Here is a 27,949-nt window from a genome sequence, read left to right on the forward strand (position 1 = left end):
ATTGTCTTGACACTGATTGCACACAGGGATGAAAATACATATAAGATAGGGCAAAATAAACAGGGCTTTACTTCGTAATGTGCTTTTCAAACACATATCTCAGCAGAAACAGACAGAAGAGCTGCAGTTTAGAGAAACCCTCTCTGTCTGTCTTAAAGGGACTACACCATTAATCTAACTGTGCAGGAGTATGACGCATTAAAGGGGCCCCAGGTGAGACAGTGATGACAGAAGCTTGATAATAACGCTTCTTTTACTTCTAAGTAAAGAACAGTACTATACTACATCATCAGCTCTGGGCCAAATCCCAGCTTCTTTGATGGTGAGATGATGTAATGGCTCGAGTCTGGAATGACACTGCTACAGCCTGGAACTGTAAGTAAGAAAGGATGCTCTGTAGTATCTCTGTGCAGAACCTTGCTGCCCCACATGCAAGAGGCTTCCTGTAACAGAGCTCTGCTCTGCATAGACAGGATAATAATAGTTGCTTGGGGGGGGGGGGGCGGGTTATGCTATAGAAAGCCGCCCTCGGGCTCACGTGTCAGGTGTTGAATACATTATACGAGTGCAGCAGAATTACATGATTACTCAGGAGAACATCCTTGAAGTAATAAAAAGCTTTAAGAGTGAAGCAGGATCTCTAACAACTCTGATAAAAGTATTGCTTTCCTGTCTCTTCTCCATGCAGTGGTGACATGTCACAGCACATTGGCCAGCAGGCAGCTACACCATAACAGTTCAAGATCTTCTGGCCCTTTCTTTCCTAGAAAGTTTTAAGTTAGCCAGCTGAAGAGTATAATGCCTGGACTCTTGTGAATTCAATCTAGCAAGAAAACAGACAAAAGTGGTCATTCTGGCCACCACGAGCAAGGGGGATAGCTGTTTGCATAGCAGCCAGTGTGAACCTGCAGTCCCTGCTGATGAAACCCTGCCTGGATTCCACCCGTGTGACTTCACTTGTGAGAAGAGTAATGGTTGCATGTATTGCTCCACAGCCAAGTTTGAGGCAAGAGATTCCTTCTCTGTCTCCAGTGTTATTTTGGTATATTTTATTTGGCCCAGAATTTGGGAAAACAAGAGGGAGGTTTTCCGTAGGGAGTAGAATGAGGAGGCAGGAAGGGCTACCATATTTCTCCAGACGGAAACTCCTACAGTGTCAGAGTCCAGCACTGCTGCAAGTGTCAACAGATCAAATATGATACAGAAGGCCCTCTGCCAACTCTTTGCTACTGCTGCAGCAAACTGGGAGGAAAGCAGAAACTCTTATCCAGTACCACTGAGCTAGGTTCAGTCTCTGCTGCAGAGGGATGGAGCAGGAAGAAATTAGTAGCCGCCTTCTCCTTTCCACGTGGTATGACATGGGCTGGTCCAGGGACCCCAGCAGGACAGGGCTGACCCTGAGAGGCTCAGAGCCAGGGTGCTCAGGCCATCTGCTGAGTCAGATACGGCGGCAGCAGCCTCTGTGATAGGAACTTAATGTGTGGAGTCCTTGTCCCAGTTGCTGTCTCTCAAGGGAGACCTGAAAATTAAGTTGCCTCCAGAGCACCGCACCGCAAACTGTGCCCCTCCGTGCCAGCAGGTGTGATTCAGACCAATAGCTGCTGAGGGCAACAGATTGAGCAGTAATTAGCTGCTGTTAGTCATCCTCTTCCCAAGTACAAGTGGTATAGCGTTTGATTATTTCAACACAGTTGGATGTGGGAGGGAAGGTAGGCCTGGAAACATTTTCCTGACAGCATACTTCTCAGCTCTTTTAAAACACCTCTCATGTTGACACTCAGCACAGCATTTCAAATAAAATGCTATTTCCTCTTGTAGAGCAGCAAGGAAAAAATGCTGTCACAGGTTTTATAACAAACATTAGGTAAGCAGCAATCATACCCATTGTGCAATCCGGGATTCAGGTTGGAAAACAATCCATAGATGGCTAAGAGAGAGGCACCGGGTGTCTCAATGATCTGAATAAGATGTGAACTGCTTGAGGACCACAGAAAAGGGACAGGGTTGAATGGGTTAGTGGGACAACTCCACACTGGTAAGTGTGAAGAACAAAAAGGCATAGTTTTGAGACTGGAAGCTAAAAACTGACACTGCTGGGGGAAATGTGGGTTACTTGTGCTCAGCTAACCTCTTCTTGTTCCTTTCTCATGACGTCATGAAAATGTGCAGTGGTCTGCCTTCAGCAATCTTCTGTCCTTCTAACAGAGATCTCATCTACCATGTAGCGTCAGTAGTGATGTTTATTTGTACTATGGAAACCACATTCTCTAAATAGAAAAAATACAAAACCTTTTGTAAGGGTTTCAATAACCTTTTTTTTTTTTTTCAGCTGCTGCTTCAGTATTTCATCCTCCTCCTGAATTCGCAATGCCCCAGAAATTTGAGAGCTGCCTTTCTCCTACTTTTCTATTGGGCAGACGTGTTTGAACTTCCTACTCATCTCTTGCTCTAGCACCTGGAACACTGTACCTCTCTCTGAAGGGCTTTGTGTTGGTTCTGTCAAAATCCTGGATGTACAGAAGTCCCTCTGGAGGGAAGTATTTAGGGATATGGGACATCTACGGATCCTGAGCAAGTATAATGTTCTTAAAATCCACAGAGTAAATTTCTGAGTGGTAACAGAGGATTTAACATGGAAAGTTCCTGTATATAATTTTTGGCTTACTTTGGGAGAGCTTAATGAGACTCAAGCAAAAAGTAGTTAGGATTATGTTACAATTCTAGCATTCCCAATATCATGTGTCCTGACTAAAAGCATCCCCTGCACAAGCAGAGCCTGCATTGCGTACTACAGGTTTATATAAATGCTGTCTGTCAGGCTATGATCAGCTTTTTTAAGGCAAAATATTTCATTCTTACCAAGCAAACTTGAAAGAAAAAGGAATCAAGACAGTAAGCTAAATATGCACTCTGAAATTGCTTAGTCCAACATTTAGAGCATGTGGTTGTCAGCTTGTGTTTTTAAAGACTCTGAACCAGCCAGCTGAGTTAGCTGAGCTGCTAACAAGCAGGTCAGAAACCACACCACAGTGGTGGTTACTTCTCTCTCCTGTACAAAGATCTCAACAGCATTGATAAAATGATATGAACAGCTTAATATCCTGGCACGGCGTACAGGTGTTACCAGTTTTACAGGCACTAAAGAGGGTGTATGTCTTGGTTTTGAAACAGGACGGGTGGATGACCAAGAAAGGGTCCATATTCAGGGTGTGAAAATTAAGAGATGTGAAACAATGTGGGGGGTTTTTTCTCTACCATGTATTTCCTACTACACCATTTACTGACAATGATGTACTCATTACTCTTAGTATCAGGGTGATGGACTCTGTTTATAGCAGTTTGTGCAAGTAATCAGTTTCATGTTCTAATGTGTCTCTCATCTTACGTGTTTTATCTCAGTAGATTTTGAATGCTCTTTTGGGATTGTCACTGAAACAACGCCAAGTAATGCAGTATCAGCTCTGTCTTATTGGGAGATTATTCCATATTCAAATATATTCAAACTTTTCCATTTTTCCATTCCACAATTCACCCCAGTAGTTCTAATGTTACTTTCCTGTATTACGTTAACCCTCTCTGGGGTTTAATGCTCTAAATATTTATAGACTGTTACAATGCCAAAATAATCACATTTCTAGTCCTCAGTAATAACTGCATGGTAATAATACCTAAATTTTAACAGAAGTTCAGGCCCTTTAAGGAGGTAAATAATGGCTTCATAAAGAAGAAATCATCACAGCATTGTAATTGTCCTCCTTTTTGTTGGTTTTTATGGTGCAAATGACTGTCAATACATGATCTATCATGTGCGATGTTACATATCTGGTAGAGTGAAGGGACACAAAAGATTCAGATTCAAGGAATATCCATAATTTGTCTGACGTGTCTGATAACGTATACGATGTTTCAATTTTGGGCAAAGAAACAAAGCATCAGCTAGGGCTTTTTTACAGTTAGGAAGAAAGCTCGTGCAGATGTTAAGCACAGAATTTACACAAACTCAGACATTTGTGATTTGTGCCTCATGGTATCTTGGGCTGCTGCCAGAAGTGTAAGCTGCTCAGAGACTGTTTGGTTCTCCTGAGATTATATATTCCCTGTAATGCAAGATGTTTTTAAAAAGTAATTTACTCACTGTGATATTAGAAGTCCTAATGAGTGGATCTATATTTCCTTCTGGGTCTTTTCTGCTTGAAAATCCTGGCAAACCTTGTAATGAATGTTACGTAATCTCTGTCACTTGATTGTGGATCTAATTTTAGGTACTGATGTTTGATTTGGGGATTTTTAGTACTTCAGGAGAGAGCAGAATGATTTGCATTTCCATGACCTGCATTGTTTTGAATCTTAACTGCTGTACCTATAATCACATAATCGCTGAGAGCCTGATCCTTCAGACACTGCTGTGTGCACTGTAAAATGTCAATGGGACTGTTCATATGGCTGAGAACCGTTTCCCAGCTGAAGTGTTTGCAGATTTGGGTCCCGACAATGCACATCTGTGTGCCTGTCTCCAGCCACAGTGGAGAGGCTACTGATGGGAGTGCAAGGTGCTGGGAGTAAAGAGCTCGTGGTTCAGGTTGCAGGCACCAGGAGAAGTTAAGCACTGCATCCTTAAGAGGGTGGAGCAAACTACAGGAAATGAGCCTGACTCATCAAAAAGTTTTAATAATTTGTCCTTTATATATACCATATATGTATACGGTGTTGCTGTAGACAATCTGTCTACTTAATCTTTGCATAGCTGAAAGTTTTGAAGCCATGGCTATCTCTCAACATATGTCTTTCCTGAGGCTTTGTCCTATCTACCTAAGGCAGTTGAGGAGCTGTCTGAGCAGAAAGACATCACTCCTACTATACTTGATAGTCTGGTCTTTAGTGTGATGCTGCTTGTGTCCCCACAAGGCAACATCTTTGCCTTCCAGCTATCGGTGGCAGTTAATAGTTTGTGGAGGCATGTGTAAGAAGGGGAAGTTGTTTTCAGAGAACAAGAATATGAAACAGAAATATTTTAAAAGATTGATGGTATGGAACTGAAACAGCAGAACCACTGTGTTGGAATCAGAGGTACATGAATTGGGCAAGCTGTTTCTCAGAGAAAGACGTTAAAATAGAAGTGTCATATATATATATATGAATGAAATGCTTCTAGACCCATTTTTGTCACATCTCAAAGGTGGTTGAACTATGAACTTCCATTCTGCTTTATTTGAGGCTACTTGATGGGTTCTTGTGTACCTCACTAGTTTGGAGAGGCTGGTGTTTTGCGATGGAGTTAGTCATCAACAATTTGTGCCAGTCCTGTCAGGGTTGTCTGCATTTTGGTAGTATCACACAGATGCAAAGGAAGCTGAGACTTTTTCTAGTTTTTGTTAGTTTTCAAATCCACACAGATCTCCTCTCCCTTCTCACCTGGAGCTTTAAGACACTCATCAGCCTCCTGAGACTTCTGATAAACATGAAGTAGATTCCCTGGAGCCTTTCACTTAAGATCAAGTGCAGCAAAAGATCTAGTGCTATCTGCAAGGCAGCTACAGCTCCCTGATTCTCTGCCCAGCCGTGGATACAGATTTGAGCAACATGAGAGCTGCTCTGACCTGTGTCATCTGGCAGTGGTCCCCAAGAGCTTGTTTACACCGGGTATTTTTTCATTAGACTGTAATTACACCACTGAAACTACATAAGTGTGAAAACTTTCGTGTGTAGCAGAGGTCATTCAGGTAAGGAGCTTTGTCGTAAGTCACTTTTAATACCAACGTGCTTATATCATCAATAAACACTTTGACTACTGACAAACCCCCACGGCAGGCCATGCATTGGCTGTGGATTGCCAGAATGTGTTATGTTTCAACTTTGTGCCTTCGCTCCTGGTCCCCAAAGACTGCAAGAGGAGCCAGCTGACTGAATCCGCAAGCGGACAGCTCTGTAACATGCACAATATGCCAATCACTCCTTGCGCTAAGTATTTTGCAAGGAGAGAAGTGATCTGAGGAGGTTACTCCAGATTTATATTGCTCCCTTCGGCCAAATGAGCACGTTCCTTTTTTCTTTAGGCCTCCTGCCTTATTAAGGGCTTGATTCTTCAAGGTGCTGAGCCTCGCTGTGAGGGGCTGAGTGCTCTCGCTTTCCCTGCCGTCAGTGGCCGCGGAGAGCACTCATTATCCTACAGGAATGCTCAACACCTTTCAGAAATGACGAGCACCTTCCAGTACTGGAGCTGGGATAAACCACACAGGAGCAGACTACTGCTTTGCATTTGGCCCAGGTTGTGCTTTTGAAGGACATGAGGAAGTTCTTTATGCTGGACTATAAGCCTGCTCCTCCTTTGACTGAAGTGAATAGTATTTTATTTTTGTACTTTGATGTAGAGAGGAGCAGGACTGGACCTGCTGTGAGAGTGATTGATTTTCATCAGCTTGTGAGTGGTGAACAGCAAGCAGGGCAGGTTGACTGCTGCACAGCATCACTAACAGATTCAGTCACAAACACAGCATCACCATCTTTTTCACAGTTCCCTCCACCCACCTTCATCAAACAGCTCCTCTTCATTAAAGCAGTGCCCCTGCTTCTGTGCTTGCTTTAGAAGTGTTATGACACTGCTGTGAAGCACAGAATTCCCTAAAGCCTTAGAGAGAAAAAAGATTAATGAGGCATCCTGAGCAATGACTAAAGACACAGAAAAAGGAAGAATGCAATGCTGATTTCAGCAAATATCCGTGCTTCCACAACACTTACTCACTGTTAGACTACTTCACAAACTTTTTGTGTAAAGAAACATTGCAAGAATAGCCATGAAGATGACATAAAGAATGAAGTGAACAATGATTTTCCTCTGCCCCCAATAGGAGTGACATTGAATTTGGCCACAGCACCTGCCATTATGGCTTGACACAGTTTGAAATAATGCATGAGCAATAACTGAGTCTCACCTGTGATAAAATTCAGTGTTTGAGTTATTTTAAATGTCCTTTGGTCACATTCCTGTTGTTTGACTTTATCTGAATGGGTTGTGTTTGGAGAATGTACATCGATAAATAGATACGCTCGTAATAAATGTAATGGTTGATTAGATACAAACAACAGGGAGCCAGCAGCACAGCCTATAATGAGCTCTAGACTGGAAATGGTTACTAATATAACCGAAAATTGTACTTCGGTCATTAAAAAACACAGGTAACAAACCAGTGATATGTCCTTCTACTGGTTCTCTCCCTGGTTTACTTTCAAATGGCTAGAATACATTTGTTAATGTAACTCAAGAGAATAGTGAACAAAGGGAAAGAAAAAGAGTTATGCTTTCTATTCTAGTAGTTGGATGGGGGTGGACGGGTGGGTGAAAGGGAAACGTAGGTTTCAATCTGATGAAGCAGCACATGCTATGCTCCAGTTTTATGGTGCAGGGTTGTCGACATTTTCTCAAGCAGTAAGAAATGTCACATAAATTCAACATCTCTGAATTCAGTCTTTCTTGTACAGTCTGGCTGCCTCTTTCACTAGTCCTTTAGTTAGAGTTCATGCTTTGCTCAGGTGTCTTGGCCATAGTGTGGACCTGTTTTCCTGCAGAACTAGCAGCCTCTGTAAGCCAGGAGAGCACAAAGAGGGATGTTTAGTTTTGAGCCCTGTAAGACTTAGAGTTCCTGCTCTTTTTCAATTCCCATGGTCCCTGCTTGTGGAGAGATGTTTTGGCAGGACTCACCATCCAACACCATCTGATGGATCACCTACTACAGAGTCTGAAGACTTAAACTGCCCATAGATCCTACAGATGTTCACAATGATTTCATCATCGACCTGACCTCCAGAGCTACCTGCAAGTACAAAACCTCACTAAAGATAGAAGAATAACAGAAATGTAAGGTTTTAGAACAAGTTTCCCATTAAATTTGATTTACTGGGCAGAAAAACAAAGCAAAACAGAGTATCTGGAAAGTTAAATACTCTCAATTCTCTTCCTTGCTTCACTAACTTCCAGCATTAAGAAACAAAACTGAACACTGTGGCAGAAGCCTAGATTTGAGAAATGTCAAGGAAAAAGAAGAAACTGTGGTAGAAAAATCTGGATTGTCATTGTCGTTATATGGCACTCTGGCTGCAACCTGGTAATGTGCAATAAAACTGAGACGAACAGTTTGCTTTGAAAAGCACTTAGGTTATGGAATAAAATCACATGCATCAAAATTATGGCATAGCCTTCTGTATTGTGTAATCTGTTGCATAAGAGAAAATAGAAAATAGCTGTTTCACATTAGTACTTTATCACACGGGCAGGTCATGAATGCCAACAGTGAATGAAATTTCACTGGAGAAAGCAAAACAGAAAAAAAGTTTCTGATTCAGTCAACTTCACAATCACACTTCATTCAGAGTAATTTTTTAAACTATTACTTTTCCAAGCAAGATGACTGTAACTAAACGAGGCTTGACAGAAGGAGGATATTTTTACTATGTCAAGTGTCAGCCCTTTGGATTTAATCAAAAGATCGTTTAAGTCTCTTTGCCTGTAATTTCTCAAGTATAGTCAGGCTCCTTATTTCTGTGGATTTTTCTTACAGCAATGGGCGAAAGAAATATTTTTAATTGGCTGAGGAACTGTGGCTCCAAAACTATTTTAATTACTTGTTTCTAAACATAGAATACATATAGAATTTACTTTAATGCTTTATTAAATCTTGCTGCAATACTGAAATTTTCCATTTAGCCTAAACACAGTTTTACAGATTAAAAGAAATAAAATTGAAGGGAAAGCAAGCCCACACTCTTTATTACATTCATCTTTTTTTAGAATGACAAAATTAAAACAACACCCACATAAAATATAATTGCCAATATCATTCCACTTCATTTTTTAGAGCCAAAGACGACAAAATCCATCATTCCCACCTCCAGGTCAGCTGCTTAGCTTTTTTTTTTTTTTTTTTTTCCGCCGACATAACTGCTATGCCTAACTCTGCCCAGAAGAGGAGCCAGTGAGAAGAGCTGGGTGTTAGGGACTTCGCACCAAACACGTCGGGCTCGGAGGACTAACCTTGAATTTAAAGAGTACTAAGAAATATGCTGGATCAGACAGCGGGGAGGTGCTTTTTTACATAATTACCACAATTTTGTGGTAGAAGACTGCCTCGGGCCCCTTGTGGCTATGCATTGCTGGGCTGCAGGTCTCTTGCAAAGCTTTTGCTTAATTAACTAGGGGAAAATATATTTAAGAACAATGGGTGAAAGGCACTTGAGTAAGAGAGGGGCTACACACAAGTTCTCTTTTAAACCACATGTGTAGACCACAGGGCGGTGGTTCCCCAGCTGCAGCCCATCTACCTTTTGCAGTAGGTCATATGGTACCTGGCTGGGCGCAGACCTGGGAGCTGCCTGCCAAAGACTACTGATGATGCAAGTGGAATTCACCTAACAGCTCTAGGCTTACACCACAAGGAATGATTTATCGCTGTATTATTTTAGGTATACGCTCATGAAGTTACATCAGGCATCAAGCTGGAGCAAGGTTTGCTATCTACTCATCCCATCCAAAGGTTTAGAAAAATGCAGTGGGCAGTGGAGGAAAGCAGATCTTTGCTTTCATGTAGCTCCAGAAGGCAACAGCAGCGGTGAAGATGGAGCGGCACAGACCAGGGCAGGTAATGGGGCCTTGGTTGCCAGCCCTTGCTGGAGCTCTGCTACTACGTCCTACTACTCTTATCAGTGTAAAGCTAGCATGGATATGCCTGCTGATACTACAAATTAATCTTCATCCTGGTGTCTAGAGAGATACACAAATACCTGTAGCCAAGCGTTGAGTGAAGCTGAAGCCTGCTTGGTGTTAGAGGAGGTGTTGAGGGTCGATTGCTGGTGCCACTGGTCCTGGCAGTGCAGCGGGGATGTGGCAGATTGAATTCTGAGTTAATCAGTTTTGATCCAGTCACTCTTTGGTGCTAACCAAATTACTCTGTTCAGCTCAGCATTGTTTTGGAGAGTGTCTGCTCTTGTGCCAATGCAGTTCAAGTGGCACACTGACCAATATATTAACTAAATTAACTTTTGCAGTGAAGGCTTAAGCCGTGCAGAAGTCTTTACTGATGAGTTGTACAACAAAGTACATTTTTCCCCCTTTGTGAAGGCTTGTATCTTTGTTTGTTGTTACAAAGAGAAGTAGTTGATGTACAGAAAACAATGGTATTCTGATTACCGCGTGGTATTAAATATTGTACGTGAGGAATACAAGTACGTGGGAGTCGCTCGGGTGGGTATTTTGTGGCTAAGGGCTGTGGAGCTCTGTAAGGGCCAGCTGTGTTATGTTGTGCAGAAGGACTTAAGGCCTCAAATCAGCAACGCACAACTTCCTCTAAACTGCTGGTTTAAAAGTAACTTTTACAAAAGTATTTGAAATGTCAGTGTGTTTGCTGGGAACGTATTATTTACATAGGGAAAATTCCTATTTTTTTTTTCCTTAACATAATTTTTGATTTGTAGCTGCCCGAAAGGCACAGTACCAAATCATTTACTCCTTCAGTATGTTCCTGTCGACTTCAAAAGACTACCCTTGTAAGAAGGAAAGTGCTTGGTTTGGGTTTATTAATACAAAAGAGGAACATGATATAAATAAATGAGATGACTAGTGTGTGCCAATACTTTGTTAACCTGAAAGTTCCCGATTTGCGTCAGTGTTCGCATGGGCTCTCGCTGCTCCTCTGGCTGCTGTACAGCCTCTGTTCAACTGCAGCAGCCAGTGTCGTGACTGAAATGGCTGTAGGATAACGACCATTTTCAGGGCAAAGGCAGCAAATCCTGTTTCTTTGAAATAATGGAGAAGACACATTTACATGGCAGTTATTTACATTTTAGGTTGCTTGGCCAATTAATGCCTCTTCAGATGACCTAAATTGAAGAAAAACCCGAAACCCTCGCTTGCTCATACAGTACTCATGTACACGGAGTTATCGTTGCCCGCAACTGTAAAGAATTTTAAAGGCTCTTTGAAAACAAGAAATTAAATAGGTGTAACATAGGACTTGAAGAAACAAGCAACGGGAGCAGACTCAGCGCCTTTTGAATCTCCGGCGGCCCAGCCCACCCCGGCCGCCAGCTCCCGCCCAGGCCGCCCCGAGGGCCGGGCGGGCGCAGGAGGGGGCGGCTGCGCGCCCCGCCGCCGCCCCGGTTTGGAAAGAGTAAACCCCACATCACATCCGTGCCCTGGGCGCTACCGAGCACGCTGGGAACCTCCGTCCTCCCGTCCCCGGGAGAAGCCACTGGCAGCACCCCCCGCCCGCCGACGGAAACGACAAGTCCCGTCAGGCCGCGCGCGCGGCGCGGTGCACGACGGTAGCTGCCACCTCTCGCAGGCTGCGGAGGGGGGAGGGGCGAGCCGCTTCCTCAGCGCCGGCGGGCGCGCGTGCGCAGGGCGGTCACGGAAGGGGGCGTGGCTGGCCGCGCTGGCCCTTCCCTCCCCGCCCCCCCACCGCTCCTGTGTGTCGGTTTCGTGCTGCCGTCGCCATTTAGCGCCGAGACGTCCCCGGGGCGGCCGCGGCGGCTCCTGCTTTCTCCTCTCCGCCGCGGCGCGCCACCCGGAGTCGGCTCACCTGTGGCGGCGGCAGCGGGCGGCCCCCGGTGAGGAGAGGCTGCGAGCCGCGGGCGGGGGGCAGGAGGAGGGTTTCCGGCTCCGTGCGAGGCGGCGGCGGCCGCTGTTGGAGGGAGCGCGGCCCAGCCGCGCGCGGGCGGTGGCTGCCTGCTGGGAGGTGGAGGCCGCAGCCGCCATGGGCGCCCCTGTGAGGCGGGGTTGAGCCCCCAGGCCCCCTTTCCCTGCCCCCTCGCTGGGGTGAGGGTGCTGGGCCTGTCCGGGCCTCCCCCGCCCGGTGCGAGTGACTGAGCGCGGCAGCTTCCTCCGCGTCCGGCGTGTGGGGCCTGCCCCCCGCTCCCTGCCTCGCCTCCCGGCCTCTTCTCTTCCCCGCAGGCGCTCGCTCCGGGGGCGCACTCGGACCTGCCCCTCTTCCTCTCCGGGGAATAATTGCAGCGTGCTCCCCTCACCTTTAAGCAGTCGGGCGAGGCACCGGCTTCTCCCCGGTTGGGGGCCTGCCTTGGGGCGCCTCCCTTCTCGTCTGGGCCCGGTGCTTGGGGTTTTTCCTCCCCTCGCCGCCCCCATCCCCGCGCTCTGTGTCTGCTCCTGGTGCTCCATGTCGGCCCCGCTGCCCGGCTACCCGCTGCAGGATGGATGCAGACACTGACCGGGGACCCACCCCGCCGGCTCAGCCTCCCCAGCAGCCGCCTCCCAGCTCCGCCGTAAGGAGCCCTTGGGACCCTCCTCTGTTGCAGCTGCAACGGCAGCCGCGGACAGGCGCGCTCCCTGCTCAGTGACTGGCCCCTTCCCTCGCCTCCCCCCCGCCGCCGCCTCGCCCTAGCAGCGCTCCTCCGGGGCATGATGTCGGGGGGCGCCGCAGACAGCGGCACCCCGGCCCCTCGCTTCCTGGCTCCCCCGCCGCCGCCACCCAAGAACGGTTCCAGCTCGGACAGCTCCATCGGGGAGAAGCTGGGAGCCGCCGATCACGGAGCCTCCGGGGCTGGTGGAACAGGCGGCGGAGCAGGGAGCGGAGGCCGTAGTGAGGAGTACCGGCGTCGCCGCCACACCATGGACAAGGACAGCCGAGGGGCGGCAGCCACCGAGCACCGCTTCTTCCGCCGTAGCGTGATCTGCGACTCCAACGCTACGGCCTTGGAGCTGCCCAGTTTGCAGCCCGCAGCGCCCTCGGCCCCTGTCTCAGTAGGCAGCGCCGCTCCGTTGGTCTCTCCTCCGGAGTGTGTCAGCCGGACCTCTTGCATCCCTGTCAGTGCCACCCAAGCCCCCTCACTGCTGCAGCAGCCGCCACCGCCTGCCCCGCTTCCCCTCGAAGGACAGTCTGCTCAGGAGCCCCCTGCCGCGAAGGATGCCGCCCTGCTGCTGCCCAAGGAGGAGGAGGACGAAGCAACTGCGCTACCCCCCACCAGTGCCGCTGGCAGTGCGACAGCTGCCAGCCGGGAATTTGAGGAGCGGAGAACACAGCAGGAAGACATTGAAGAGCTTGAGACCAAGGCAGTGGGCTTCTCCCCGGATGGCCGCTTCCTGAAGTTTGACATCGAGATTGGAAGAGGCTCTTTCAAAACTGTGTATAAAGGACTGGATACGGATACCACTGTGGAAGTCGCCTGGTGCGAGCTACAGGTAAAATAAATAAAAATTGTGAGTTACCAAAGTATACTCACTCTCCCAGGTGCTAGGCTGTGTGCTTGAAGGAGTTAAAATCCATCAACTTGAGGTCTGCTTTATTCAGACAGGGAACTGCAGACCTAAGGCACTCCATTGGAAGAAAGGTGCAACCTTTTCTTGGAGTCGCTTTGCCTTTTAATTTGTTAAATATTCTGCACTCTAAAGAATTTTTTAGCTTTCTCATCAGAAAATGTACTACAGCATCTTGCTTTTTACGCCTCCAAAAGGTAGCTTGGAGGATTGTAAAAATATAGCTTCACACACAGCTTCAGGGAGGCTGAGGGAAAATGCATGACTGTCAACTTGAGCTAGCCTTAATTTTTCAAAATTTGTTTAGGTGTTTTTCTCAGAAAAAATACTAAAATGTTAATTTCACAGACATTTCATAAGTTTGTGGCAGTGGGTTCTTGTAGGAGGTGATTCCAGAATATACACAAAGTCATGTAGTGCATCATATTGTTTAGTTTTACAAAGCTATTTTTTTCATTCTAAGTTCTAGTGTTCACACTTCATACAGGCACAAGGAAAGGAAGAAAGTAATTGTCTCCTTTCTGAAGCTTTAAAAAAAACAAAACTCCTGAAGTTTAACCTTTCCAAATGACTGCTGGATTAAACTGGACTAAGACACTACTCTTCTACTAAGTTTCTGGCCTGAGTAGAGCCAGAGTTCTGTAGAAGCCTGGTGTAACCTTTAGTTCCGCACAAGTCAGAGCTTGTATAACCAAGATGCAGGTTGCTGTGCAACAATCTTAAAAGCAGTGGGAAGAGTTTGGAGTACCAGGAACAAATACCTGGGGTACTAGTTTGTTTTCAAAGCCTCAGCATTAAATTAAAAGGATAGTGCTTGTTTTTTAGTGTTGGGTTTCAGTGCAATCCATAGAGGGGTTCATGTACTATGGCTTTATTGTGTGTGTTCCCATCCAATTTAGGGCAGACAAAAGAGCATTGGGTTAAAATCCCAGAAGTCTTTGAGGGGTTTTTAAGGAGTTAGCTGCTCACAAATGATTGATTGCAGTAACTGTACCAAAACTTACTTCCCCTCAAAAGCAATTTTATATCTATTCTGGTCAAACTGCAAGAATTTATTAAGAGATCTCTCGATTTGTATTCATGTTTGCTTTTTGGATGATTGCTCAAACATTCTACTAGTGTCTTGGTTGATTATGTTATTGCCATTATTCTATGTTTACTGACTGTGGAAGTAAGCTTCCAATTTTTTTTGTGAAACTTAAGCGTGCCCTGCTCCTCCATGCTAGCTATGTACTTGCTGTGGTGGTCTTTTGAACATTGATTTTAAATTAAAAGAGTGAAATGATCCAGTGTTGGGCTCTGCTTAAGCTTTTCACATGTAGTTTAAACTGAGAGGAGATTAATATTCTACCAAAATTGTGTTATGACTTTTGTTTGAAATTTTAATCTTTGCCATTTTGAAGTTCCTTGACTTTAACCCCTGAAATCTGTTTTAATCTTTACACTTTACTTACTGATCAGAAACTAATGTCAGCTTGGCATCAGTCACTTTTTGCTAGCATTGCTTCTGTTGAAGTGTCTTAATTATCATCAGTACCGTGTGGACAAACTGTCTAAAGAAGCACCTTCTTTGAAGTAATTTCATAAAGAAGCTCATTTATAAAGGGCATGTTGCTGAGCTTTCAGTTGATTGAAGGATTTCATGAGTACTAGTTAAAATGACAGTCCAAAAAGCAAGAATGAAAGTATTTGTAAGGGGGAATTTTTTGACATTTTACTTGGAGGTTAACTACATTACGGGACTGCCTTGTGGGTTAAATTATTCTGAAGGCTGTAACTTTCCTGTCGTAAGGAGACTGCATACAAAATGACAAATTTGAAACAAAAATATAAATTTTATAGCTGTTAAAATTATTTGCCAAAGGAGCTACACTCTACAGCTAGCCAAATATTTTCAGATTAAGTCCTGTTTTAATGTTTGCATTTAGAAATAAGAGGAGGAACTTGGTATTTGTTGGTGTGATGGGTACCTCCTCTTTTTTCTCTAGGAAGATATAATTGTTGACAAGTTAGTGATTCTCGTTATGCGTGACTTGTATCAAAATACAATCGGCATTCAGAAAGATGGATTGAAACATAGATGTCATTGGTTTTCCAGAATGCCATGGTTTGAGGAATGGTGAGCCTTCAAAGCATAATTATTTTATTAGGGAAATGTGAATGATTTTCTTCCATGCTATATTGCACCAACTGTAACTAACTGATGTTTACTCTTAATTGTCTTGAAATAATGTTCCTTAGCAATAGAAGAGCTTTTCTTCGCTGTGTTCATGCTAGCAAGTGTAGGCATCCTTGGTGTTCAACCTCTCTATAGTCTTTCTCAACAGTGCTACTGTAGAGCTACCGGAATGAGGCTGCTTAGCATGATTGTGCAGACTGAGTTGTTCCTCTTGCGGCTTGTCCAAAGTTGATAAAGGTGTATTACAGTTCTTGATTGCAAGATGTATAACAGAATGGGACGAGAACAGTTCGTACTTTTGCGGAGTCTTTGGTAGTATGTTCTTTTAAGGCTTTTCTAGCATACCTTGAATGCTTCAGTTTCTTTAAAAATCCCTGTGTGGAAGGAAGCAAGATGTCAGCTGTTTTCATCTCAGTTAAACTACTGCATTTAAATATTGGAGGAAATTCTGTAGTAGGAATTTTGTGGATTAAGGACAGCACAGAAGACTTCGTGATAATCTCTGGCAGAATGACTTTTTAACTATACCTAGTTTTTAGGTACGTGCTCTGTAGTGATAAAGTGTAAAATCTGAAAATATCAGTATGCTTCCTTTCAAAGGGAGTTTGGGTGCTGTTTATCAAATGCAGCTTGGGTTCCCAAGTTGCTGATGACACTCTGGAGAATATTGCTCCACATCCTTAAGAAGGCTCTTGAACTGTATTGTAATGCCTCTCATGCTGAACTGTGGAGGAAATAGAAGCAGAAAGAGCTGAAATTCTATGGCAACCTAATGGTGCTTTTAGTATTTCCAGCAAGGGAGGTCCTGGCCAAAACTAGTGTTTCTTGATCTGTGGAAGATGGGAAGATTTTATTTGAAGGAAATAAGTATTTCAAGGTTGCTTATAGATGTGTAACAAGATCCTAATAAAGGTGTGACTGATGGACAGACTATTCTAGTTTACTTTGTGGCCTGTCTTATATGAAGTAAATTGTAACTGAACCTAGTTTAAATGTTGGATGCAGGTATTTAAACGTAGAATATCTGCCTTGCTGTGAGCATAGTGGAGCTGTGAAGAGCTCAGCAGCAACTGCTTAGGGCCAGTGCTCAGCTTCAGTTACTCCAAGGACTTTGTTAGTGTAGTGTTAGCCTTCAAATACTTTTATTCCCATTGTATATATTCATCTCAACTCTAGTTATTCTGAGTCAAGTGTGCCTCCTACTGTTGTCATTAGCACATCTGTCAAGTTGAGTGAAATAGTAGTTAGGGTTACTGCTTTAATGGCCTTTAAGTAGGTAGAAGTTGGCAAAAGTGGCTACTGCCACTGTTTTCTATTTTAATTTAAAATAACTCTTCCTGTACATTCGTGTTACTGTTTAGTCTTTTTAAATTACATTACAGTGAGTCTTTTATCACCTCTGTACAATTCATGTAACATTGTAGCTACAATGTGATGCCTTTTCCTGTTGCAAAGTAATGCTCTTATGCCAAAGGTAGCAAGAATTGTAAAGGCCAAATCTTAGGGGTAATGTGTCATCCTCTGAGTCCCTGTTTCAGTTCAAGTTGCTTTTAAATCAAAGCTGTCAATTAACTTCTGGTTTACAGAACAATACAGGGTGGTGCAGTCACTTGCTGGACTGCAAAACTTGTGTCTTGAATTATTGCTCTGGGTTCTGTCATTCAAATTAGTAACTTTTCAAATATGGAAGTGTGGTTGATGATACGGAGGGTAAATTGGGCTCTTTTTTTGAACTGTGTATTTGTCAGACATTTGAAGACATCTTCTTTCATTTGGATAGTGTCTTTTCTTAAAGGAAGCATGATTTAGAAACTTAGTAGATAATTTACGTGAGTTGAAAACGCATTCCTGGTAAACTGTGTGCATTGGAGAACTGCACTGTTTGTCTGGTATGTGCTGTATCACTCCTGTCCTTTCTGTTTCTTTGTCAGAAAGGGTAGGTTGGTCAGCCAGCAGTTAACAGTTCATGAATGCATCTTCTTGCTGATATGTCACTTTGTCATTCTTACTCTGGCTTCAGTGCAGTGTTAGTCAGGTTATTGTGCTTAACATGTGAGCTGCCGAAGGGGAAAAAGAGGTTGAGGGCTGTCCCTAAGCCAGATAGAACTTCTGGGGGTAACAAATGAGTTCAAGAGGTGAAAGTGGTGCAAGAAAAGTATGTTGTACTCCTTACTACTTTGAGGGGAAGCTGAATGTGAATTTGGTTACCTTTAGTTATAAATCTTGAGTAATAAACTAGTGTAGGTTATACATATGCAATTCTGTTGCAGACTGTTAACTATAGGCTAAGTGTAGTGTACAAATACTCCAAGTTACAAATGGATTTTTCTTCATGTAGGCAGTAGCAATGAAAACCCAGTTGAGTACAAACGTAATGCCATAACCAAATGTGAGCCATGAGATTCTGTAGTGCACTCTGGTGAAAATAATGCAACTGGTTGGGTTGTCACTTTATTACAGGAAGTAGTGAGGTGCTAAATAATATTTCCATATGTCAGAATTTTTTTGACTGTAACAATGTATAGAAGTTAGCTTAAAACCCACAATACAGGAAGTTGCTTGGATATGATGTATAGCTTCACTTTTAGTGACACTTCAGATTTAACTGTATCTGTCTTTATCTCTTAGACTTAAAGCTTAATATTTAATGATTTTTAGGTCAGCAGACAACAATGGAATGTAGTTTCTATACTCTGGAGTATAAACTCCACTGCAGGCTCACCATGATAAGTATCAGCTTACTGAAGTCAAAGCATAATTCTTAAAAATCTCTTTGCTTTCTGGACTGGCTGAGCTGGGAATGTTTCAGAAGCTGCATATTCAAGTCTGACAACCAAAAAAGGTCTTGTAACACATAACTGTGGCATCCTGTAGTCTTTTTTTTTTTTTTTTTTTTAAACGCTGGTTGCCTATTGCAGGCAGGGCTGCAAAGATGCTTGCTCTGATACACAATCACATAGCTACATTAAAGAAAAAAGGAAAACCAGATCAAACCCTTTGTGCAGTGAGAGGAAGCTGAGGAGTGGGGACCTGGAATTCATCTGTTAAGTGATATCGAAAAATTATTACATTCCTGGAGGAATAATCAACATCCTGAAACAAGTATACATTCTTTGAAAGCTCTAACTGTGGTTTAATTCCGAATATTTTAAAATATATTTTATAAACCTTCTACTGAAACAGATCAAGCTCAAGTCTAATCCCGTATGGTGACTCCCATGCCTACCCTGTACTTCACACCAGTGTTTAAAATAACTCAGCTAGTCTGGGAGCATAACTATATGTGGCCACAGCCACTGTAACAGCAGCAGCGTGCCTCCTGCTCATGATCGCTTCTGGGTCAGATGCATAATTGTCACAAATGTGGATTAATAAAGGTATGTGACAATCTCTGTGAACATCATTCTGTCCTTATTAGCTCTTTTTCTATTCGCAGCTCTACAAATTCCAAAATACTGAAAGCAAAAAGCTGTAAAACCGTAAGTGTATAATTGGTTTATAACACTTTCAGGTTACACTGGATTTCTAAGAGTCTTCAAGTGTGCACATGTAGGGAGCTTGAAATTTTGTGCAGTAAAGTCTAAATTTTCTGTTGGTTTTCCATTTACTAGGGTATAACAAGTTACTGGCACTTATTGGCTTCATATCTCTGATGTGAAAATTTCTCCTTTGGCTAAAGAATGAAACCCAGCCATATTCCTGAGTGTTTGTGCTGTAATTGATACAATTGACAACTTGATAAATGACATGGGAAAGGAGCCAGACTAATTACCTGCAGAAGTATAAACAGTGGTCAGACTCCCTCAGACTTTACAAAGGTGACCCTGAAAGAGAGAAGGGAGCTTTAAAGTACGTTCTGGAGCTGCAGCTGTTGGGAGACCTCTACTTAAGAAAATAATCTTACCTCAAAGGGATATCGCTTTTGGAGATGGCTGTGGTTCAACTTGTAACTGGCTGGTTGTGAGGCAATAAATATAATCGGATAAGTACGTTCTAAAAATGCAGTATTTCTTATGGACATAAGTTCTTATTGTCAGTTTGGGTGGGTTTGAGAGCTGCAGAATTAAATCTCTTAAATGAGATTTGTTTTGGGCTGTTGTGGTTTAAAATAAAAATGCTTAGCTTCATAACTAAACTTTTGAGGGCTAAGGGAAAGTATTAGGACTATAATCTTTCTTTGAAAGGGGAAAAAAAACCCTAAACACCTGATAAAACTCCCTGGAGACATCCTGTACAGAGTCCTTTGAGAGCAGTCTAACAGAGTAATAAATAAAACAAGCAGTAATAGATCCGTGGTAGTCTCCATGGATGCAGTGCATGGTGCAGCGTAGATTCAGTACCTTTTGGTTAGCAACATTCCTCCGGGCCACATGTTCTTTTTCCTATCTTGTTGTTGGTTTTGTTTCATACCAGCAGCTTGTTAAACAGCACAGCTCTGACTGTCACCCAGGTTCTCCATACTGCATGTGACAAAGTTTGTGCTAAGCAGCAGCAGCCGTGATGCTTCCTGTCATGCATCTCTTCAGAAACTCTCACTTCCTGTAAAGATTAGCAACCTTTTTTCTTTTGAGATCACTAATTTGTTCTTCCAAATCATGGCTGAATTGACCTAAGTGGAGTATTTTTCTGTTTCAGTCTTTAAGTTCACATATTTAAGCTTGTCTTAGTCTTGAGAGTTATTAACTTATGAAAAATGGCAATGCAGACATAATGGCTGTAACATTTGGGCTATAAGAAAGAATAAATATCATGTAAGTTTGCAGTGCTTCTGCAGCAGAGCGTAAGACTTTCTCTTGGCAGACCGTATGTGTGGTGGTTTTTTTTTTTAATAGCAGATGGTAGAAAGTTACGGTTTTCAACACTTCAAACTTTAGATAATGATTTCATGGTTTTAACTTGATCATGATGTGTGTAGACCATGTCTGGAAAAAGAGTCTTCCAGTATATTTGAAACAATTCCTATTCTAAATAGCTGGATTTGTAGTGCTGCTTGAAAATCAGTTTCTTGGAGTAGTTGAAGGCTTTTATCTAACATGAGGCATGTGAAAATCCTTTCAAATATGGTGTTAAAATTCACGTCCTAACAAAAAGACTCCTTACACCAGCTTCATAAGTATTTTTGTGGAAGCTGCTTACAGTCCCCAGGACTTTCTTGTAGCTGATTTTGAGAAAGATTCAGGCCATGCACCGAAACTTAAACAATGTTTGAATGTCTCTTGTCAAGATACTACAGATCTCCTTCTTTCTACCTTACTTCCAACTTCCTCAGCATATTTAGAATTTGTCATACCATCACTTTACAGCATTTAGTTTTGGTTGCCTTCATTATTCCCCTTGGGAGAGCAAGAGGAGGTGAAGAGGTGACTTGTATTGAATCTGTGGCTCACTTGAGGTCATCCTTGAGAAAGGGAGCTTGCTTACTTGTCTTATGGGCACAGGCTGCAGAATACTCCTTAACTCCATGCAGCAAAGGATAAACTTTGTTAGTGATGTTCTATGCTATGTGATGCTATCCTCTTAACCCAAAAGGAGATCCTTGCAACAAAGTCTTTGCAGATGTTGCCAAGTCTTCTTTTTTCTAGTAAGCCAGAGTAAAATAACTGGGATGGAATACAGTGACCAGAAGAATTCAGATTTTGTTCTCAGACATATTCTGAACTTTTCACCTGGTGATGACAGGTGCATTGCACATACCCAGATTATTCTAAAGCACTTCCAGATTTGCCTGGGTAATTCCTAGTAGTGCTGTATGTTACTTTGCATGGCTCACAAGCAACTTAACATGCTCTTAGTTCATTTTTCAGCAAAGGAAACTGTAGCCTGCCAAAAAATAGACTTGTGTCAGTATTTTTTTGTCTTCCAGAAGCTGCTTAAATATTTCTATCTACATAAAGCAGTAAGCAATTTTTACAAGGATAACACATTCTAAATCACTTGGGGGGCAAACTTACCAAGCTTGGATTTATCATTTTAGGTATAAGCAGAATCTTTGGGATTGCTACCTGCATTTTTAGTTCAGAAATCCTACAAAAAGTGTGTTTTTACTTGATGGCCATGTATCTTGTAACTAAAATATGTTTGAGCTTTTAAGTGATGTGTCAGTGACACTGGAACTAATGCTTTGCCCAGGGCTTTGTGTTTTAATGTAGGGGATGCCATTTCTTTTTGTACTCAGCGTGCCCAAGAATATGATCCTGAAATCATGCAGTTCATCTTTTGGTAATAGTCTGGGCAGCAATTCTTTGGAGTATCTGTTCTCAGGACAGGATCACTGTGGTGCTTTTTAAGTCTTCTAATTTCATGAGTGGTTAGTAGGACTCCTTTTAGCATGTTACCAGTAAGATAAAACAAAGAGGAAGCTTTGGTAACTCTAACTTGTGATGTGGATGTTATATTTTGAGTCATGGTTCAGAATGATTCAGATCCTATCACCTCTGTTAATAAGCAGACATTGATAGAAATTTCCAATAGCTATCAACTGAACAGCTGTTTTTTCTGCTTTAGGAGAGCAGATGATGTGGAAAATAAGCTTTATTACATCCCTTATATGAGGGAGAAGCTTTGTTGTTGCTGTTTAGCTGTTCTGGGTCCTCTTTTTCATCTGGATAGTTTCAGCCATTCCTGATTTCATTGCATCAGTAGTTGAAGATGGTGGATTCTGATAGCAGGTTTGGGCCTAGCAACAGAAAGCAAAAAGCTACAAATAGAAAAACTCATTTAAGTGATTGAGAGTTTATTACCACCATTTAAAAGAATTTGCAAAGAGTAGGAATACTGATCTTTTAGCAGTTGGGGTAAATCTGAAACAGCTATGTAGGTATACTGAGCTAAATGGAAGATAGTACAAAGCTGATACCAACAGTTACATGCATTTTATCTGGTTTTGGCCAGTTAATATAGTGTCATGATAGTTTAAGACTATCCAACTGATAGTCTTACCCAGTTTTCCTTGGACATTTTCTTCTCTTAAAGTAACCCTGTGACTTGTTTCTGCTTTGCTGACTGTTGCTGGCAAGTTTGTGACCCCAATCTGAATGTATTTTGACTGCTTCTATTCTGGCAAAGACTAATGACATAGAAACAATAACCCACAAATATTGCTATTAAAAGCTTCAGCAATCCAGGCTGATTATCTTAAGGATCTGCAAATCTGTGTACACTTATGTAATATGCATCTGTTAATGGCAGTTTCTGAACTGTTAGCAGGTTTTGTCTGAATGTTGCACAGTGTTACCATATCTGTTTTCAAATCTGCTTCTTTAAGGGAGACACTTATTCTTACTGATATTTTCCAACATAAAACTATTTTTGGTTTGTCTCTTTATTCTGCTGCTTATGATATGCTTTCATTTGGGAAATGTAAGTTGTGTATCTATAAAAACGCAAGATGCTAACTTAGTGTGCTCTGTTTTGCTATAGCTGATTTGGACTCGGAGCCTTTGAGTCTTCCCTAAAGAAGAATGATGATAAGTGAGACTAAACTTGAATTGTAGAGTTTTTGAGAAACAGTCCATTCAGACCAGTACACTACAGTAAGAAATACTGTCTGAAAAGTGATTGAATTTTTTTTATTTTACCCTCTCTGGATGTAGACAAGTAGAGATTGACAGTATGTAGAATGACCTTTGAGGGCATGGTTTTTATTTGCATTTATCGTGGTTTAGGGCTTAGTGAGTTGTTAGGTTTACCAGGAACAATGTGCTGAAAATGAAGAAACTGCAGAAATGTCTGATACAAAAATAAGACTTTTAAGGTTAGTTTTAGAATGTTTGTTCTGTGGTTTTCTCTACTTCCTTTGCATGCAGCTTGAGCTTATTGCTGCAGACAAGTGGCTCAAAAGTGGAATGCATTTCAGGTTATCTGTACCTGGGAGGAAAAAAAAATTACACAGGGCACTTGAATTTGATTTTTTTGTTTTTGCCTCTTGATGGCAACTGTGAGCCTGCTCAGATGATGGTATGATTTCTTTTGCTGATCTCACAAGCCTGAGCGTATCTGAGAGGTTCAGTATTTACCCTCGGGAACCAAAAAATAAACCCAAAGGTGAAGAGGCTTTGGGTTGCTGCTGAAGACTTAAATGCTGTAGTACATTAATAGATTATGCATGGTCTATACCTGAAGATTTGTCATAAAAAACTGTCTTTGATACTCCAGTTTCCTCTAGGAAAACGTGCATGTGTCTCCTATGGACTTCCTTTGGTTTTGTAGACTACCTGCTCAAATGTTCAGTGCTTTTCAGTGGTTGTGGCAACAACAACAAAAGATTTGTGAGAAATCTGAGGAGGAACAACAAGGAATTTTGACCTCTCAATTTGTAGTCATCTTGTATTTGCAGAAAGTGAAAAGATTCCAGGGAATTCTAGTTCAAGTTGCATTTGTGCTTGAACTAAGTTGCATGTTTTGTCTATATCTGGGGACTACGGTTAAAAAAATGTTTTCCTTCCTCCCTCCCATCCAGTATGAAATCTTCTCAAATTAGGGTGAATCCCAGAACACTAAGCGGAATCGAAGTTTGATTTATTGGTGTTAGAGACTCTTAGATCTGTCATTACTGTTGACTTCAGTGGTTTCTTCTAAGGAACTTTGAGAGTTGAATAGGCATTTACAAGACAAAGGTGTGGAATAGCAAAAAACCCTGTTTCTTAGGATGTACGTGACATGAATTTTAAAGTTTTAGGCAAGTTTAAACAATGAATTGGTTCTGAAAATTCCCATTGCCATGAATGGCTGGTTCATGAAAGTATCATTAATATAATACTTGTACTAAATTTTATGGATTTCTTAGCTGCTTTTTGCCAAAATACCTCCCTTTGTATTCTTAGTTTAGTGATATCTTATTGAATAAGCTACCTACTGTTGACATACCTCAGTTTCTCAGGTTTTTACAGTCTTGTTGATTAAATATTTGTGTAACTTACACAAACATGTAAAGTCATTTATGCATGTATTTGGACTTTGAGCTGTATAAGGGCAGCAGCCAGTAATGATGAACACTTTGTTGCTATTTGCTGGGTTTTTTTAGTATTTTGTAATGGATTGTGAACCTCAACATTTCATCTCGAAGGTAAAACTTTGTGTTTGAAAGAGTCTTTTTTTTTGAAATGGAGACACAATGTTAGGTTTATGGTTGGACTCGATGCTCTTAAAGGTCTTTTCCAACCTAAATGATTCCATGATTCTATGATCTATCCCAAACCAGTATCTGTGGCCTAGTTAGTGGTAGATGACTAACTGTTCCAGAAGGCTTTCTGGATCTGTTTTCTAAGATATATAGATGAAGAGCTCTAAAGTGTTGAGTTGAACAAGAGTGAGAAAAACTTGGCAGATAACTGCTGCCACAAATGTAGAGATGTTGGGAAAACTGCTAATGTACATATGCTATAAATAGTTTCTGCTTGATAAACCCATACTGTAAAATCCCATTATTCCTTGGCATCTGGGAGAAAGCATCCTTAGATTCTAAACCATGTAAGTGGTAGGGTTTTGAATTTGAGATTGCTGATAAACTGATTCAGAAGAATCTGCAAGAACTCTGGTGGTCTTTTTTTTCCCCATGAAAACTAACACTAGTGCAAACAGTAATTATCTCAAATGGTGAAGCAAAGAAATGATTCGGTATTGTCAAGAAAGCTTAAGTAGCTTTAGATTAGGTTGGGCTAACCAAAGGAAGTATGCCAGGATCAGCTGTGCTAAAGCAGCTAGCTGTACTTTTAACATCAGCAAAATAATTCCTAAAATTCTTTTGTGGTAGCCTCTGTTATTTACTATTGCTGCAAATTGCTGGTTGGTTTTCTGTTTAACTGAAGGTTTGCTTCACTACAGTTCATCAGCGGTTTGACCTCTGTCAGAAACAGTTGTGGCTTCTAATGTGGCAGCTTATAAGATGATACTGAACTTCTAAAGTATTGTGCGATTTTACTGTTGTATCACATCCAAGAGTAGATGTTGCTCAACTTCTGATCTTGATAACTTTTTGCAACAAACCATGGTTTGGGTAAACTTCTGAAATTTGATGGAGCGCAGCTACTCTAAAAGTCACTGATAAATACCAGGTAATGACTCAACCGATATGCATGTTAACTAGGTTGGTGTGGATGAGTGCAGTTAAAAAGCAACAGGCTGTAAGCATAGTGATGTTTTAAGTATATTTTGTCACTTAAGAGGAGTATGAAATCTGAGCAAGTTGGCATTGGAATTTAGAATGGAAAGAATGAGTTGGTTGATGATGTAGAAAACTATTTTCCACTTTCCCTTTGACTTCTGTCCTTATCTTCTCTGGCAATAATATGCGGGGAAATGGTATCTTTTGTTTTTCTTGTTCCTGTGTGGGAATGGTAATTGTTCTTGCTTCTTACCTGTTCAGGAAGTATTTTTATTCCTCCCTCCAACAAAACACTATAACAGTCATTGCCAATGTTGCTTTTTAGCTTTATTTTCTAACTTTGGCCTTCCTGAATCCTCCTGTGGTCCCTGTGTAAGCCATCTGGCAAAACAAGGATTCCATGTCCTCCCCCTCCCCCCGCTTTTCCCTCTGTCATGAAGCAGATTTTGTATCTATGTCTGTGTTTGGCTACCCTATGTAAAAGAATAAGGAGTACGGTTAAAACCTGCATCTAAATTTTGACTCTTGGAGCTGCCACTGTCCAAAGTTAGATTTTTTCCAGCTGGTAAATTAATCTTTTCCATGGAAATGTGCTTACAGTTCTCTTGGGAATTTGCCTTATACTCTTGCCTTCCCCCTTCTCAAGCCAAATCTCTTTCCAGGAAGGGAAAAAAAATCCATGGACTAGATTGAGCTTCAGCTGAGTAGGGTGTCTCATTTCAGATATATTTTCTCCTGCTTCTCAAATGACCAAAACATAAGTGACAGCTGAGTTGTCTGTTTGTGTCGTGGGTCAAGAGCAGTCCAACTCAGCAGTTTCCCTTTCCTCTTCCCTGAGTTTTGTTTGGAAGCAGTAATGATTTGCCATTCTATATAGTCATCCTCTTGTCATGAAGACCAGATGGAAATACGTCAGTTGTTTCATGTATAAATACTCAGTCCAACAGCTGTGAGTTTATCCGGAGTCACTGGGATCACAAGTTGGTGACCAAATTGTTAGTTTCAAGGGCTGTAAGCATTGTTGTAACTTGAAATAAAGCTGTACTCTGAAACTGTTAGAAACAGTTGTAGACTCATTGAAAGAGGAAGAAGTGAAGTTGAACCACTTAGATGCAAATTCCTTTCTCAGGTGAAGTTATAATTCTTTTTCTAGAGTGTTACAGAAGTCCTCTTATACTGATGATAAAGTTTCAGCCACTGATAGAGGATTTCAGTGATGCTGTTCCTAAAGGAGCTAAAAGGATTGCTCTGAAATCTTCTAATTGTCTCCTTTCCTTTTGTAGTTTCATTAGGTAAGAACACTTATCTAGACTATTACCCAGTGGTCTTTTGGCCATTTATTAATCCTCAGTCTGTGTTTCAATATGGATTTCTAGCAAAAAAGCTGAGATATCTGATGTGACCCTAGCTAAAAATGAATCAAGTGTAATGAGATTCATAATAAATCTACTTGACACTGATAATTAAGGGGGTTAACTTGACTTTGCAAGTTGTGGAGGGTTTTTGCTGCTATCCATGTGCAAATGAGTCTTGATTTATTCCAATAATATTGAGAAGGGGGGGTAGAAGTCTGCAAATGACCATTGGCTATTTGGTTGTAAAATGCAATGCGTTGCATGGACTGCTGAGCATAATGTGAAACAAAGTGCCATAAAAAAACTTGAGTGCCAAGTACATGACTGAAAAAACACTTTAATGGGGGAATGGGCATGATCATTAACTTAAAATAGCTTCTCTGCAGAAAACTAACGTAAAGTGAGGTTGTAGTTATTGACTAGTGAAGACTGCAGTGTATGGAAGTGAAACTGAATTAGAAGTAAAACAAAAATTTGCAATAACTACAGACTTGTACGAAAACCCCCCACCCCCTCAAAAACAAACCAAACCCACAATAAAAACAACCCAGGGAACCTGGCCATGTTTTAGTTGAACCACCTGCTTCTCAAACCTTGAGAGGAGTTCTGCTTGTTGCTGTGAAAAGCTTTCTAGTTCAAAGGGGGACTTAACATACACCTTTCTACAATGGAACAATAAATGCGATTGACTACACTGTTAGCTCCTAGTATCTGCAGGCCTCAAAGAAACCCAAACCACCACCCACTCCCTTCCTTCCCCCCCCCCCAACCCCTAAAACGTTGTCTAGTTGAGTTGCTTTGTCTGCATAGATCTCACTTTTGTTTCCAGGTACCTTGTGTTTCAGAAATGCTTTTCTTCTGGCTTGTAGAACTCGCTAACGCAGTGCTTGTGTGATAGAAGCCCTTGCAGCCATTGTGAAACAGGTGATATGCAGCTGTATAAGTTTTGGGAGTCTAGTGGGAGTTAGGAAGGCTGAAGCTGTTCTGGAGTCCTTTAATGAGGATTTTGTGTCCTTTGAATTATGTGAGTCCTTCAGTGAAAACTTCTGTTATGTTTG

At 42.0% G+C, this 27,949-nt stretch overlaps 1 protein-coding gene across 8 annotated transcripts in view; it reads left to right on the plus strand.

Moving 5' to 3' along the window:
- The first annotated feature begins 11,458 nt into the window (after positions 1-11,458).
- The window catches only part of WNK1 (WNK lysine deficient protein kinase 1), a 105,865-nt gene continuing 89,374 nt past the window's right edge, over positions 11,459-27,949 (plus strand). For 6 of the 8 annotated variants that reach the window (XM_054837840.1, XM_054837861.1, XM_054837851.1 and 3 more), the window contains exon 1: positions 11,459-13,180. In XM_054837840.1, coding sequence (XP_054693815.1) covers positions 12,401-13,180 — 780 coding nt within the window. In that variant the 5' untranslated portion in view covers positions 11,459-12,400. The remainder of the gene's footprint in view (positions 13,181-27,949) is intronic. The other 2 variants (XM_054837888.1, XM_054837896.1) reach the window with 1 other exon arrangement.

Source organism: Grus americana, chromosome 1 (assembly GCF_028858705.1).
Source record: "Grus americana isolate bGruAme1 chromosome 1, bGruAme1.mat, whole genome shotgun sequence".
Lineage (NCBI taxonomy): Eukaryota > Metazoa > Chordata > Aves > Gruiformes > Gruidae > Grus > Grus americana.